The sequence below is a fragment of the Pteropus vampyrus genome, unplaced genomic scaffold, assembly GCF_000151845.1.
Source record: "Pteropus vampyrus isolate Shadow unplaced genomic scaffold, Pvam_2.0 Scaffold300, whole genome shotgun sequence".
Classification (NCBI taxonomy): Eukaryota; Metazoa; Chordata; class Mammalia; order Chiroptera; family Pteropodidae; genus Pteropus; species Pteropus vampyrus.
Window position 1 is genome coordinate 1,799,653 of NW_011889081.1, and position 12,823 is coordinate 1,812,475.

The following is a 12,823-nucleotide window of genomic DNA, read 5'->3' on the forward strand; positions in this document are numbered from 1 at the left end:
AAATTTTAAAAAATTATTAGTTTATGTTTTATGGCACACAATGTATAAAGATGTAATGTAATACCATGACATCAATAATCAAAAAAGGTAGGGACGGGGATGTAAAGGAGGAAAGTTTTGTATGTTATTGAAATTAAGCTAGAATAAATTCAAATTAGAGTATTATAATTTTAGGATGTTAAATGTAATCTCATGCTAACCACAAAGAAAATAGCTATAGTATATACACAAAGAGAATGAAAAAAATTTCATTACAAGCAATCAACTAAACACAGAAGAAGACAGTAATGCAAGAAATGAAGGGGGAAGCTATAAAGCATAAAGAAAACAACAGAAATAAGTCCTTCCTCATCAGTAATTACTTTAAGTGTAAATGTAGATGGATTAAACTCTCCAATCAAAAGACTGAAATGGGTAGAATGAATAAAAAGCCATGATCCAACTATATACTGTCTATGAGAAACACACAAAGACACAAATAGATTGAAACCAAAAGGATGGAAAAGATATTCCATGAAAATAGCACCCCAAAGAGAGCAGGGGTGGCTACAATGATGTCAGACAAAAGAGACTTTAAATCAAAAGAGTTTACAAGCAACAAAGAAGGACATTGTATATTAATAAAAGTTTCAAAACAGCAAAAATATATAATAATTATAAACATTATGTACCTAGTGATAGGTAATCAAAATATATGAAGCAAAAATGGACAGAATTGAAGAAATAAGACATTCTACAATAATAGTTGGAGACTTAATACTCCACTCACCATAATAGATAGAACAATCAGGCAGAAGACAAATAAGGAAATAGAAGACAACACAATAAATCTACTAGATCTAACAAATCACTCTACCCAACAACACCACTTTCTTCTCAAGTGCACATGGGACATTTTCCAGAACAGACTATGTGTTAGGTCACAAATTAAGTCAATAAATTTGAAAAGATATGTATCTTTTCAAAAGACGAAGTGTCTTCTCCAACCACAATGGGATGAAGTTAGATGCTGATAACAAGGAAAACTGGGAAATTGACCAAATTGTGGAAATTAAACAACACACACTTTCATATAACTAATGTATTAAAGAAGAAATCACAACGGAAATTAGAAAATACTCAGAGATGAACGAAAATGAAAACACAACATACCAAACTTATAGGACACATTGAAAGTGTTGCTAAGAGGGAAAATGACAGCTGTAATACTTATATTAATAAAACTAAAGGATTTCCGGTCAAGATGCTGGAGTAAGTAAACACTGTGCTTGCCTCCTCTCACAACCACATCAAAATTACAACTAAACTACAGAGCAACCATCATTGAGAATCACCTGAAGTCTAGCTGAACAGAAGTCCTTTAACTAAGGATATACAGAAGAAGCCCCCTGGTGACTGGTAGCACGGGCAGAGATGTGGAACAGGCTGGTCCCACACCCACTTGTGGAGGTTAAAAATCAGGAGACATATCTTGGCTGTGGAGGTCACCCGTGAGGAGTAAAGGGTCCCATGGGTGACCACACCAGCCCCACACCAGGCTCCCCAGCACCAAGAAGAGAAGTCCCCACAACTTCTGGCTGTGAAAACCAGCAGAAATTATGACTGAGTGAGACAAAGGGCTGCTGGAGTCCCAGGCGCACGGGCACTTTTAAAGTGCCCATACATGGACTTATTGACAGAATCACTCACTCTGAGCTTCAGTGTTTGGGGAGCAGCTCAAAAGTCATCAGGGATATATGGAGAGGAACTGAATTGTCTGGCTTTAAGGCAAGGGCCGGGAGGGCAGCTTTCTCCCACATAGAAGTGCTGGCAGAAGCCATTGTTCTTTTGTTAAGCCCTCCCGTCCATCCAGGGTGCAGACATAGGCAGACGCCATATCTGAGACTCCATTGACCTAGCTAATGCTCTTCACCCTGCCTTGGTGATTCCCTGATACCCTGCCCCATCCAATTTATGGGCCCACCCAAGCCACTTCTAGTAGCTTTTCCATACAAATAGCCTGTCCTGGCTCATGCTATGGACTTTCCTAAAATCTCTTAAAGGTTCACAACCCCCAAACAAGCAGCATCTGGCTTTGGTGTGCCCTGAACCTCCTTCTAAAAAGCCTCAAGCCCAGCACTAGTAGCAGCTGGCCTCTATTTTCAGCTTAGTCTCTCCCAGGCATCTCCAAGCTTAGCAAAAGTGGCAACCATCAGCACATCACTTTGTAGCACATATCAAGTGGCTCCAGGTAGGGTACATGCAGCAGCTGACCTTGGTCGGCAACAGAGGTACTCCCAAGAGGCCTCAGAACCAACACACATGGTGGCCAGCTCCGGACCGCAACAGAGCATCATCCAACCATCCCTACAAATGATACAGGGCAGACTGGGCAGGCACCAGAGCCCTCCAAAGCAAATCCTATTCTGTAGGATCAGCCCCTGAACAACAGCTTCTCCACTGTAGTCATAGCCAGTCCTCAAAACCAATCAGCCTGAGGGTCCATATTTCCCATTGACATGCAAACAACAACCAAAGCTCGACCACAACAAGAGGGCACACACAACCCACACCAGGGACACACCTGGAGCACCCGGCTCAGCTGACCAAGGAGAATGCACCCCACAGGACATCTACTACATGAGTTCACTCTACTAACACTGGGAAACATAGCAGCTCTACCTAATACATAGAAACAAACACAGGGAGCCAGCCAAAATGGAGAGACAAAGAAACATGTCTCAAATGAAAGGATAGAACAAAGCTCCAGAAAAGGAACTAAACAAAATGGAGACAAGCAATCTACTAGACGCAGAGTTCAAAAACACTAGTTATAAGGATGCTCAATGATTTCAATGAGAACTTCAACAAAGAGATTGGAACATAAAAACTGAGATAGAAAACATAAAAAAGAACCATCCATAAATGAATACAGTAACAGAAATAAAGAATATATTAGAGGGAATCAACAGTAGGTTAGATGAAGCAGAGGACTGAGTCAGTGATTTGGAAGATAAGGCAGCAGAAAACACTCATTCAGAACAGCAAAAAGAACAAAGACTCCAAAAAAATGAGGACAGTTTAAGGGGCCTCTGAGACAACATCAAGTGTACTGACATTCACATCATAGGGGTACCAGAAGGAGAAGAGAGAGAGCAAGGAATTAAAAACATGTTTGAAGAAATAATGACAGAAAACTTCCCTAATCTGGCAAAGGAAATAGGCATATGAGATCAGGAAGTGCAGAGAGTTCCAAGCAAAATGAATCCAAAGAAGCCCACACCAAGACACATCATAATTAAAATGCCAAAGTTTAAAGACAGAGAGAGAATCTTAAAAGCAGCAAGGGAGAAGCAGTTAGTTACCTACAAGGGAGCTCCCATAAGACTATCAACTGATTTCTCAACAGAAACTTTACAGGCCAAGAAGGGATTGGCATGAAATACTCAAAGTGATAAAAAGCAAGGACCTACAACCAAGATTACTCTACTCAGCAAACCTATCATTTAGACTTGAGGAACAGATAAAGAGCTTCCCAGACAAGAAAAAACTAAAGTTTATCACCACCAAATTAGTATTATGAGAAATGTTAAAGATATTTCTTTAAGAAGAAGAAGAAGAAAGATTTAAAATAGGAATAATAAATTGGCAATAACAACATATTTATCAACAATTACTTTAATGTAAATGGATTAAACATTCCAATCAAAAGACATAAGTCAGCTGAATGGATAAGAAAACATGACCCTTACATTTGCTGCCTACAAGAGATTCACTGCAGATTAAGATACCCACAGACTAAAAAGTAAAGGAATGAAGAAAGGTATTTCATGAAAATGGAAATGAAAAACTAAAAATCTGGAGTAGCAATACTTTTACCAGACAAAATAGACTTTAAAACAAAGGCTATAACAAGAAACAAAGAAGGAACCAATAATCCCACTTCTATGAAATCCCATTTCTGTGAAGAAACTCGAAACATAACTTCAAAGGGACATGTACACCCATATGTTAACTGCAGCATTATTTACATTAAACAAGATTCAGAGGCAACCAGGGTGTCCATCAATGGGTGAATAGATAATGTAGAGGTGGTACATATATACAATAAAATATTACTCAGCCATGAAAAAGAATAAAATCTTGCCATCTGCAACAACATGGATGAAACTAGAGGGTATTGTGCTGAGTGGAGTACGTCAGACAGAGAAAGACAAATGCCATATGATTTCACTTCCATATAGAATCTAAAAAACAAAATAAACAAATAAAACGGAAACAAACTCATATATACAGAGAACATTTTGATGGTTGCTAGATGGGAGGGGGATAGGGGAAGGGTGAATGAAAAAGGGGAAGGGATTAAAAAGTACAAATTAGTAGTTACAAAATAGTCATGGAGATGTAAAGTATAGCATAAGGAATATAGTCAATAATATTCTAATAACTATCAATGGTGTCAGATGGTACTAGATTTATTGGAGTTTTCACTTCATGTGATATAAAAATCCAAAAACAATATGGTACACACCGAAAAAAAATAAAAGAGTATATGGAAACTAAAAGAAAAAAAAAAAAAAAAAAAAAGAAAAAAAAAAAAGATATAAAAAAAAAAATGGGAAAAAAAAAAAAAAAAAAAAAATATCAAAAACAAAAAACAAAAATACAAAACAAAAAAAAAGAAAAAAAAAAAAAAAAAAAAAACAAAAAGCGCACAAAAAAAAAAAAAAAAAAAAGAAGAGAGACACAAAAAAGAGAAAAGAAAAAAAAAAGAGAAAAAACAAAAAGATAAAAAAAAAATCAACAAAATTGACAAACCTTTAGCTAGATGGACTAAGAAAAGAAAAAAGACTCAAGTTACTAAAATTAGAAATGACAGTAGAGAAATTACTACCCATTGAACAAATAAAAAGGATTTTAAGAGAGTATACCAACAAACCATATAACTTGGCTGAAACAGATAAATCCCTAAACTTCCAAAACTAAATAGAAAACCTGAATAGACCTGTTGCTGATAAGGAGTAATCAGTAATCAGAAATCCCCCAACAAGGAAAGCCATGGACCTGATAGCTTCACTGGTGAATTATACCAAACATTTAAAGAAGAAATAAATCCAATCCTTCATAATCTTTTCCAAAAAACTGTAGCAAGATACAAAATCGAAACACGAAAATCAGTTGCATTTCTGTACATGAACAATAAATAATATGAAAAGAAAATTACAAAAACAGCTTCATTCACAATAGCATAAAAATAATAGAATAAAATGATTAGGAGTTAACCAAGAAGGTAAAAACACTTATGCAATGAAAACTATAAAATGTTGCTGAAAGAAGACAAAAATAAATAGAAACATCCTACGTTCATGGACTAGAAGACTTAATGTTGTTAGAATGTCAATACTACCCAAAGCTATTTACAGAATCAATGCACTCCCTACCAAAACTCTGACTTCTTTTACAGAAATAGAAAAACCCATCCTAAAATTCATATGGCATGTCAAGATACCCCAAAGAGCCAAAACAATCTTTTAAAAGAGGAACAAAACCGGAGGCCTCACACTTATTAATTTCAAAACTTACTACAAATCTATAGTAATCAAAACATTGTGATATTAGCCTAAAGACAAATAGACCAACTGAATTGAATAGACAACCTAGAAAGAAACACTCACATAATACGGTCAAATGAGTTTTGACAAAGATGTCATGACTATTCAATAAGGAAAGAACAGTCTTTTCAACAAATGGTGCCATGAAAACTGGATATCCACATGCAAAAGAATGAAGTTGGACTCTTATTTAATACTGTATACAAAAATTAATCCAAAATGGATCAAGGACCTAGATGTAATATCTAAGGCAATAAAACTTTTAGAAGAAAATATAGGACGAAGCCTCATGACATTGAATTTGGTCATGATATCTTGAATATGACACCAAAGGCACAAGTAACAAAAGAAAAAATAGATAAATTGAACTTCATAAAAATTAAACGATTTTGTGCATCAAAAGACATTATCCACAGAATAAAAAGGCAACCCACAGGATGGGAGAAAATATTTGCAAATCGTATATCTGATAAGGAATTAATATCCAGAAAATATAGAGAACTCCTAAAATTTAACAATGATAAAAAAAACCTGATTCAAAACTAGGCAAGATTTGAACAGATATTTCTCAAAGAAGATGTATAAATGGCCAATAAGCATATGAAAAGATGCTCAACATCACTAATCATTAGATAAATGCAAATCAAGACTACGATGAGATACAACCTCATATCCATTAGGATGGTTACTACCAAAAAACCAGAAAACAACTAATGGTGAGAATGTGAAGAAATTGGAATCCTTATACACTCTCGATGTGAGGGTAAAACGGTAAAGCTGCTGTGGAAAACAGTGCGGCAGTTCCTAAAAAAATTAAAAATAGAATTACCATATGACCCTGAGATTCTATCTGGGTATATACCCCCAAAAATTGAATGCAGGGTCTCAAAGAGATATTTGTATACCCATGTTAATCGCATTATTCACAAAAGCTAAGACATAAAAGTGACCCAAGTATCCATTGACAGATGAGTGGAAAACAAAATGTGGTATATACATTAGTCAGCCATAAAAGTTAATAACGATACATGTTATAACATGGATGAACCTGAAAACATTATGCTTAGTCAAGGAGGCCAGACACAAAAGGACAAATACTGTATGATTCCACCTATATGAGGTAGTTAGAATAGTCAAAATTGTAAAGACATCAAGTATAATGGTTGTTGCCAGGGTCTGGGGAGAGAGGATAAAGGGGAGTTATCATTTAATATGTACAGAGTTTTAAAAGATGAAAAGAGTTATGAGGATGATGGTAGTGATGGTTGCACAACAATGTAAATGTACTTAATACCACTAAACTGTATAAAGATGGTAATTACATTATATTTTACCACAATTTTTAAAAAGTGAAAAAAAGATTGTAGATCCTGTATGATTCTATTTATATTAAATGTTGGAAAAGACTAAATTAATCTGTAGTGAAAAAAAAAAAGCAGACTGATGGCTTAGGGCCACAGGAGTATAGTTGGGATAGACTGACAAGGGGCATGAGAGAACATTTTTTGGAAAACGAAATGTTCAATGTCTTGATTATGGTAGTTGTTACACAGGTATATATACATTTGTCAGAACTCATGTAATAGTACACTTGAAATGGGTGCATTGTATTGTATATAAATTATACGTCAAAAAAGTGATCAAGACCTTTATGACATTAAGAGACAAAAGTACATTGTGGACATTTTTCCAGTTTGACATTATTTTTTTATGACCACATAGTTTTTTCACTGTATAACTGGGCCATAATAATTTTGCCAATCCTCTTTATTTTTTATTTTATTTTATTTTAGGTGAGCCAATCCTTGGTTGATCTCACAGATTGCAAGGACCTTGTCAGCTTATAATCCCTTATTTTTTAATTTTTTACACCTACAGCACCTGATCTTCCTAGGTGGTCTCCCATCCAAGTCCTAACCAGGCCCGACCCTGCTTAGCTTCCGAGATCAGATGGGATCAGGCTTGTCCAGGGTAGCATGGCTGTAGACTTACCAATTCTCTTTAGATAGAAATTTAGTTTTCCCTTCAATTTCTTGTTATAAACAATGTTTTAGGATCATCCCTATAGCCACATCTTTGTGCGCTTGTCCAATTATTTCTTTAGGATAAATTTCCAGAAGTGGAATTTTTAGGTCAAAGATATTTAATGGCAATGGATAAAGACAAATTATGATCCAAATTGTACTGATTTTTGCTTCCACTAACTCTAAGATTCCTACCACTCCTACAGTCTTACCAATGTAGCCTATTATATCTTTATAATCTTTGTCAGTTAGACAAATGAAAAATGATAGTTCATTGTTTTGTTTTTTATCATTCATGAGATTGAACATATTTTCAGTATCTTAGTCATTTATACCTCTATGAATTATCTGTGTCCTTTTTTCTATGCTTATTTCCATAATTATCTGTGTCCATAATTCTATTTTGTATTTTCTTATCGATTTATAAAAATTTTCTATATATTAAGGATAGTAATGCTCTTTCATGTATGTTCCTTATGTTGACTCCTGACTTGAGGTTTTCTTTATTTGTGGTATTTATTATCAGTTAGCAATATCAAATTAAAGCAAATATGTTAATCTTCCCCTTTATGGTTCCTGGATTTCATGTCTTGCTTAAAGACATAAAATATCCTTTACACAAAGAATATTTTAAAATATTCTCTCATATTTCCTTATTGGAATTTTATGGTTTTTGTATTTATAATTTTAGCTCTTAAATCTAAACTGAAATTAAATTTTGCGTTAATGTGAAGTAAAGCTCAAAAAAATTTTTTTTCATAAGCCGGACAATTGCTCCTACACCATTTTCACTGATTTGAAATGCTATTTTTCTCATATTACCAAACTTCTTTCATATGTAAATAATATAAATATTTATTTGTTCCTGAACTCTATATTCTCTTCTATTGATTTATGTATTTGTTCTTATGCTAGCCCATCCTGTTCTATATCACTTAATAGAAATGGAAGATTGTATTCAAGAATGCAAGATTGGTTCAATATTAGAAAATCTATTAGTGTAGCTCACAGATTAAAGGAGAGATCTGATATACATCAATCATGTCACTCCCTCTAGTGGCTTCCTACCACACTTAGAACAAATCTAAACTTAGAGCAGTGACCAGGTCTCAACCCCACTTTGACCTTGTCTCCTAACCCCTTTTGTGAGCCCACTCACTCATTCACTGCGCCCTAGCAACTTGCCCCATCAACTCTCGACTTTTTCTTCTTCTCTAACTCACAGGTCATTTGCACTTGCTGTTCCTCTAGCTTTTTGCATAATTAACTCTTTCTCATCCTTCAGATCTCTACTTATATATAGTTTTCTCACAGAAGCCTTCTCTGGCTACTGTGACTAATGCATCCCATGCCCTCTAGACCACCAATCCTCTCCATCACTCAAACTGTTTATTTCACTCACTCATCACCATCAGAATTGCCTTGCTCATTATTTTCTTCTTTATTGTCATTTCCCCCATCCCCACCGCACTTACAGGGTAAGGACTCTGTCTAACTTGTTCACCTTCACATCCCCAGGGCCTGGAACACACAACGGGCCCTCAATAAATATTTTCTGGTTGCATGAATAAATGGAAATAAGACATGTGATATCGATATTGCTAAAAAGTAATTTGTTAATTTAACAGATATGCCTAAAATTTTTTAAATGTGTAAGCATATTCTAAGAGGCATATTCTAAGTAGATTATACAGCACAAGTGTTGGTGTCAGTGAAACTTTGGTTTCTATCTCAACTCAACTGCTTCCCTATTGTGGATCCTTGGGCAAGTTATCTAACTTCTCTCAACTTCAGTGTCTTCATCTATAAAATGAGAGAAATAATGAAAATAAGAGTTGTCACAAGAAGTAAATGACATGATGTAAGTACAGTGCTTAACGGAATGTCCGGAACACAGTAAGCCTTCAGTAAGTAGGACATAATGTCATTTAAATGGTAGTAGAAAATGAGGAATTGAAGGAATCTTTTCCAAGAGAAGAAGAGAACTAATTAGAAATCTGTCACACACATCAGGCCTAATGGTTTGGGCTGGAACCACTTCTGGTAGAGTCAGGAGTAAGACCAGGATGTCTGCTACAAGTGCTGTCACTCAGCAGCACTCGGGGGAAACGGTGGGTCTGGCCACTGTAGAAAAATTGTTCAAAATAAGAGATATAATTTTAGAAAAGAAATGAAATTATTTGTATTGCAGTAATTCAAAAACCTGAAGAGAATTAACTGAAAAATGATGAGAACTAATGTGAATGAAAACTTAATATGCTGACAGGGTATGAGATAAAATACACAAAAACCGTCTTCTTTGATATCAACAAAAATAATGATACAAACCATTTAAAAATATCTAGACACAAATAAGAAATTGGCAAGATTTAGATGAGGAAACAGTTTTACTAAAGGATGTAAAGGAAGACCTTAATAATACCCACATTAATGCAACTTCAATCAAAATCCCATGGGTTTTTTTCCCCCTTACTTCCGACACTTAGAAGAATCAAAGAGTGAGAATAGCTAACAGGATTCTGAAGAAGTATGAAGGGCCTCACCCTGGCCTCACCCATCTTTCTAATATGCCTATTTCTAATAATGTTCCCCGATTAGTTCATCTATCTCAAATTCGTTGCACTCAAGTCTCCAACACCACTATGAACTGAATGACGGGAAATGCTATTTTGCTTGTTGCTAATCTTCTTTTAGCATTTTCCAGGCGAAAAGGCTCATCCTGAGTATAATGCCTGGGAACCCCAAAGCAAACCCAAGATCAGGGAGTGTGTTGGGTCCTTGGGGCTGTAGCCAGTGAACCCCTTTTAAATGAATAATGTTGAGACCTAAAGAACACAGGGCTAAACAGCATGGTCAGACCTGGTTCGATGAGCTGCTGCGCCCAAAGCAGTAGTGTGACTTCTGCCCAGGCCTGAGTCCTGTTTTCTCTCCTAGACCCCTGGATGAGGGATGGCCGACCCCCACCCCCTGAGTTCCTGAGGCCCTGCTGGAGGGGCTGCCTGGGCCAGATATCCTGCCCCCTGCAGGTGAGAAGGGGAGTGAATTGGGGACATGCTTGGTGGTCCTCAAGTGTCCACCTTAGCAGAGGGAGGGAGACACAGGAAGACAGCCGACCTTGGCAATGGGATCCACTCAGGTCCCCAGAGAGGAAAAGGAATGTGAGCGGGTGGGACTCAGACACGGCTTTGCCTCTTAGTGCTTTTGCATCACTGTCCCCAGCAGAAAACTGAGCTTCCTGGGGGTCAGGAGCCCCAGGAAAACAGAATGAGAAAAGTAGCTGTACAGCTGCTCTGAGAACCAACTTTCTCCTTCCTTTCAACTCCTCCATTCTTTTTGTTTCTTTTTAATCTACTTTAGTTATTAGAGCAGTTTTAAATTTATAGAAAAATTGAGTGAAAATTTAAAAAATATTGAGTACAGAGATTTCTATAGACCCCCTGGCCCCCATAGGTGCACATTCCCCCACTATGGATACCCCCACAGAATGGCACATTTGCTACAATTGATAAACCTACATTGACACATCATTATCATCCAGAGTCCACAGTTTACATTAGGGTTTGCTCTTGATGTTGTACATTCTATGCATTTGGACAAATGTATAATGACATGAATCTACCACTGCAGTATAACACAGAATAGTTTCACTGGCCTAAAAAATCCTCTGTGCTCGGCCAATTTATCCCTCCCTCCTCACCCCAAACCCCTGGCAACCACTGACCATTTTAGTGTCTCCATAGTTTTGCCTTTTCCAGAATGACATAGAGTTAAAATCACACAGTATGTAGCCTTTCCACATTGGCTTCTTTCATTCTCCCTGTTTTGTGAGTGAACCTGCTCATAACTGCATCACCATTTCCAGGTTACAAATGAGGACACCATGGCGCAGAGAGCTCAGGCGGCCTGCCCAGTGTCAAAGAGCCAGTAAGTGGCAGAGACCCGGTCTAAGCCTGAGCCCCAGTTCTTATTTCTTTGCTCCCCTACATCCAAGCAATGTTCCTGGAATCAGGGACTACTCTCACCATCTGGAACAAATAACCCTTCCAACCCTTTTCTGGAGGCCAGACTGTAGGCCACTAGCTGAAAGAGGAGAAAGGGTGGGTCCCCAAAGGATGAGTTCCCACCCATCCCTGGAAACTCTTTACCTGTCCCAAGCCTGTGGGCAGGGAGACAGAAGGCAGCAGGTTCAGGCCCTCTCTTCACAGCTCCTGGTGGCAATCCTGGACTCCATGAAGAAGCAGGAGGTGCTGAAGGGCGGGGAGGCTGGCCAGGGCCATGGTGCTGGCTCCCCAGCCGAGCAGGTGAAAGCCCTCGTGGACCTGCTGGCTGGAAAGGGCAGTCAGGGCTCCCAGACCCCACAGATCCCTGACAGGACACCGGATTCCCTGCTGGGGCCTCACAGCAATGGTAGGCAGACAGACGGTTATCCCTGGGCCCTTTCCTCTCTCCCCTCCCTTTACCCCCCAACCCCTTCTTTTTACTTGCCCCCTCAGCCCTCCCCCTTCTCCTCTTCCCTTCACTCGCCCTCCCCTCTGGCCTCTGTCCCACAGACTTGAGGATACAGAGGCACCGAGATGCCCTGCTGAGCAGGGCGGGAGGCAGCCTGGAGCTGGGCGGCCCTTCGCCCAGGCTGACCAACCTCCTGCTGGTGGAGGGCCTGACGGACCTGCAGCTGAGGGAACACGACTTCACCCAGGTGGAGGCCACACGCGGTAGCTGGCACTCCACCAAGACCATCGCCCTGGACAGGCTCTTCCTGCCTCTGTCTCGGGTGTCCATCCCACCTCGAATCTCCATCACCATTGGGGTGGCTGGCGTGGGTAAGACCACCTTGGTGAGGGACTTCATCCGCCTCTGGGCCCGAGGACAGGTTGGCAAGAACTTCTCGCTGGTGCTGCCTTTGACCTTCAGGGATCTCAACACCCATGAGAAACTGTCTGCAGACAGACTCATCCGCTCTGTCTTTCCACATGTTGGGGAGTCCGGCTTGGAAGCAGCAGCCCCAGACAAAGTCCTCCTTATCCTGGACGGCCTAGATGAGTGTAAGACGCCTCTGGACTTTTCCAACACTGTGGCCTGCACCGACCCCAAAAAGGAGATCCAAGTGGACCATCTGATCACCAACATTATCCGGGGCAACCTCTTCCCAGAAGTTTCTGTCTGGGTCACCTCCCGCCCCAGCATGGCTGGCCAGATCCCAGGGGGCCT

General features: G+C 38.8%; 1 protein-coding gene and 1 pseudogene across 1 annotated transcript in view; one reads left to right on the plus strand and one right to left on the minus strand.

Moving 5' to 3' along the window:
- NLRC3 (NLR family CARD domain containing 3) overlaps positions 1-12,823 on the plus strand; it is a 41,369-nt gene that overhangs the window by 7,423 nt on the left and 21,123 nt on the right. Inside the window, exons 2-4 of the mRNA XM_011376623.2 lie at positions 10,550-10,641; positions 11,821-12,022; positions 12,166-12,804. Coding sequence (XP_011374925.1) covers positions 10,558-10,641; positions 11,821-12,022; positions 12,166-12,804 — 925 coding nt within the window. The 5' untranslated portion in view covers positions 10,550-10,557. The remainder of the gene's footprint in view (positions 1-10,549; positions 10,642-11,820; positions 12,023-12,165; positions 12,805-12,823) is intronic.
- LOC111730064 lies at positions 7,461-7,579 on the minus strand (annotated as a pseudogene).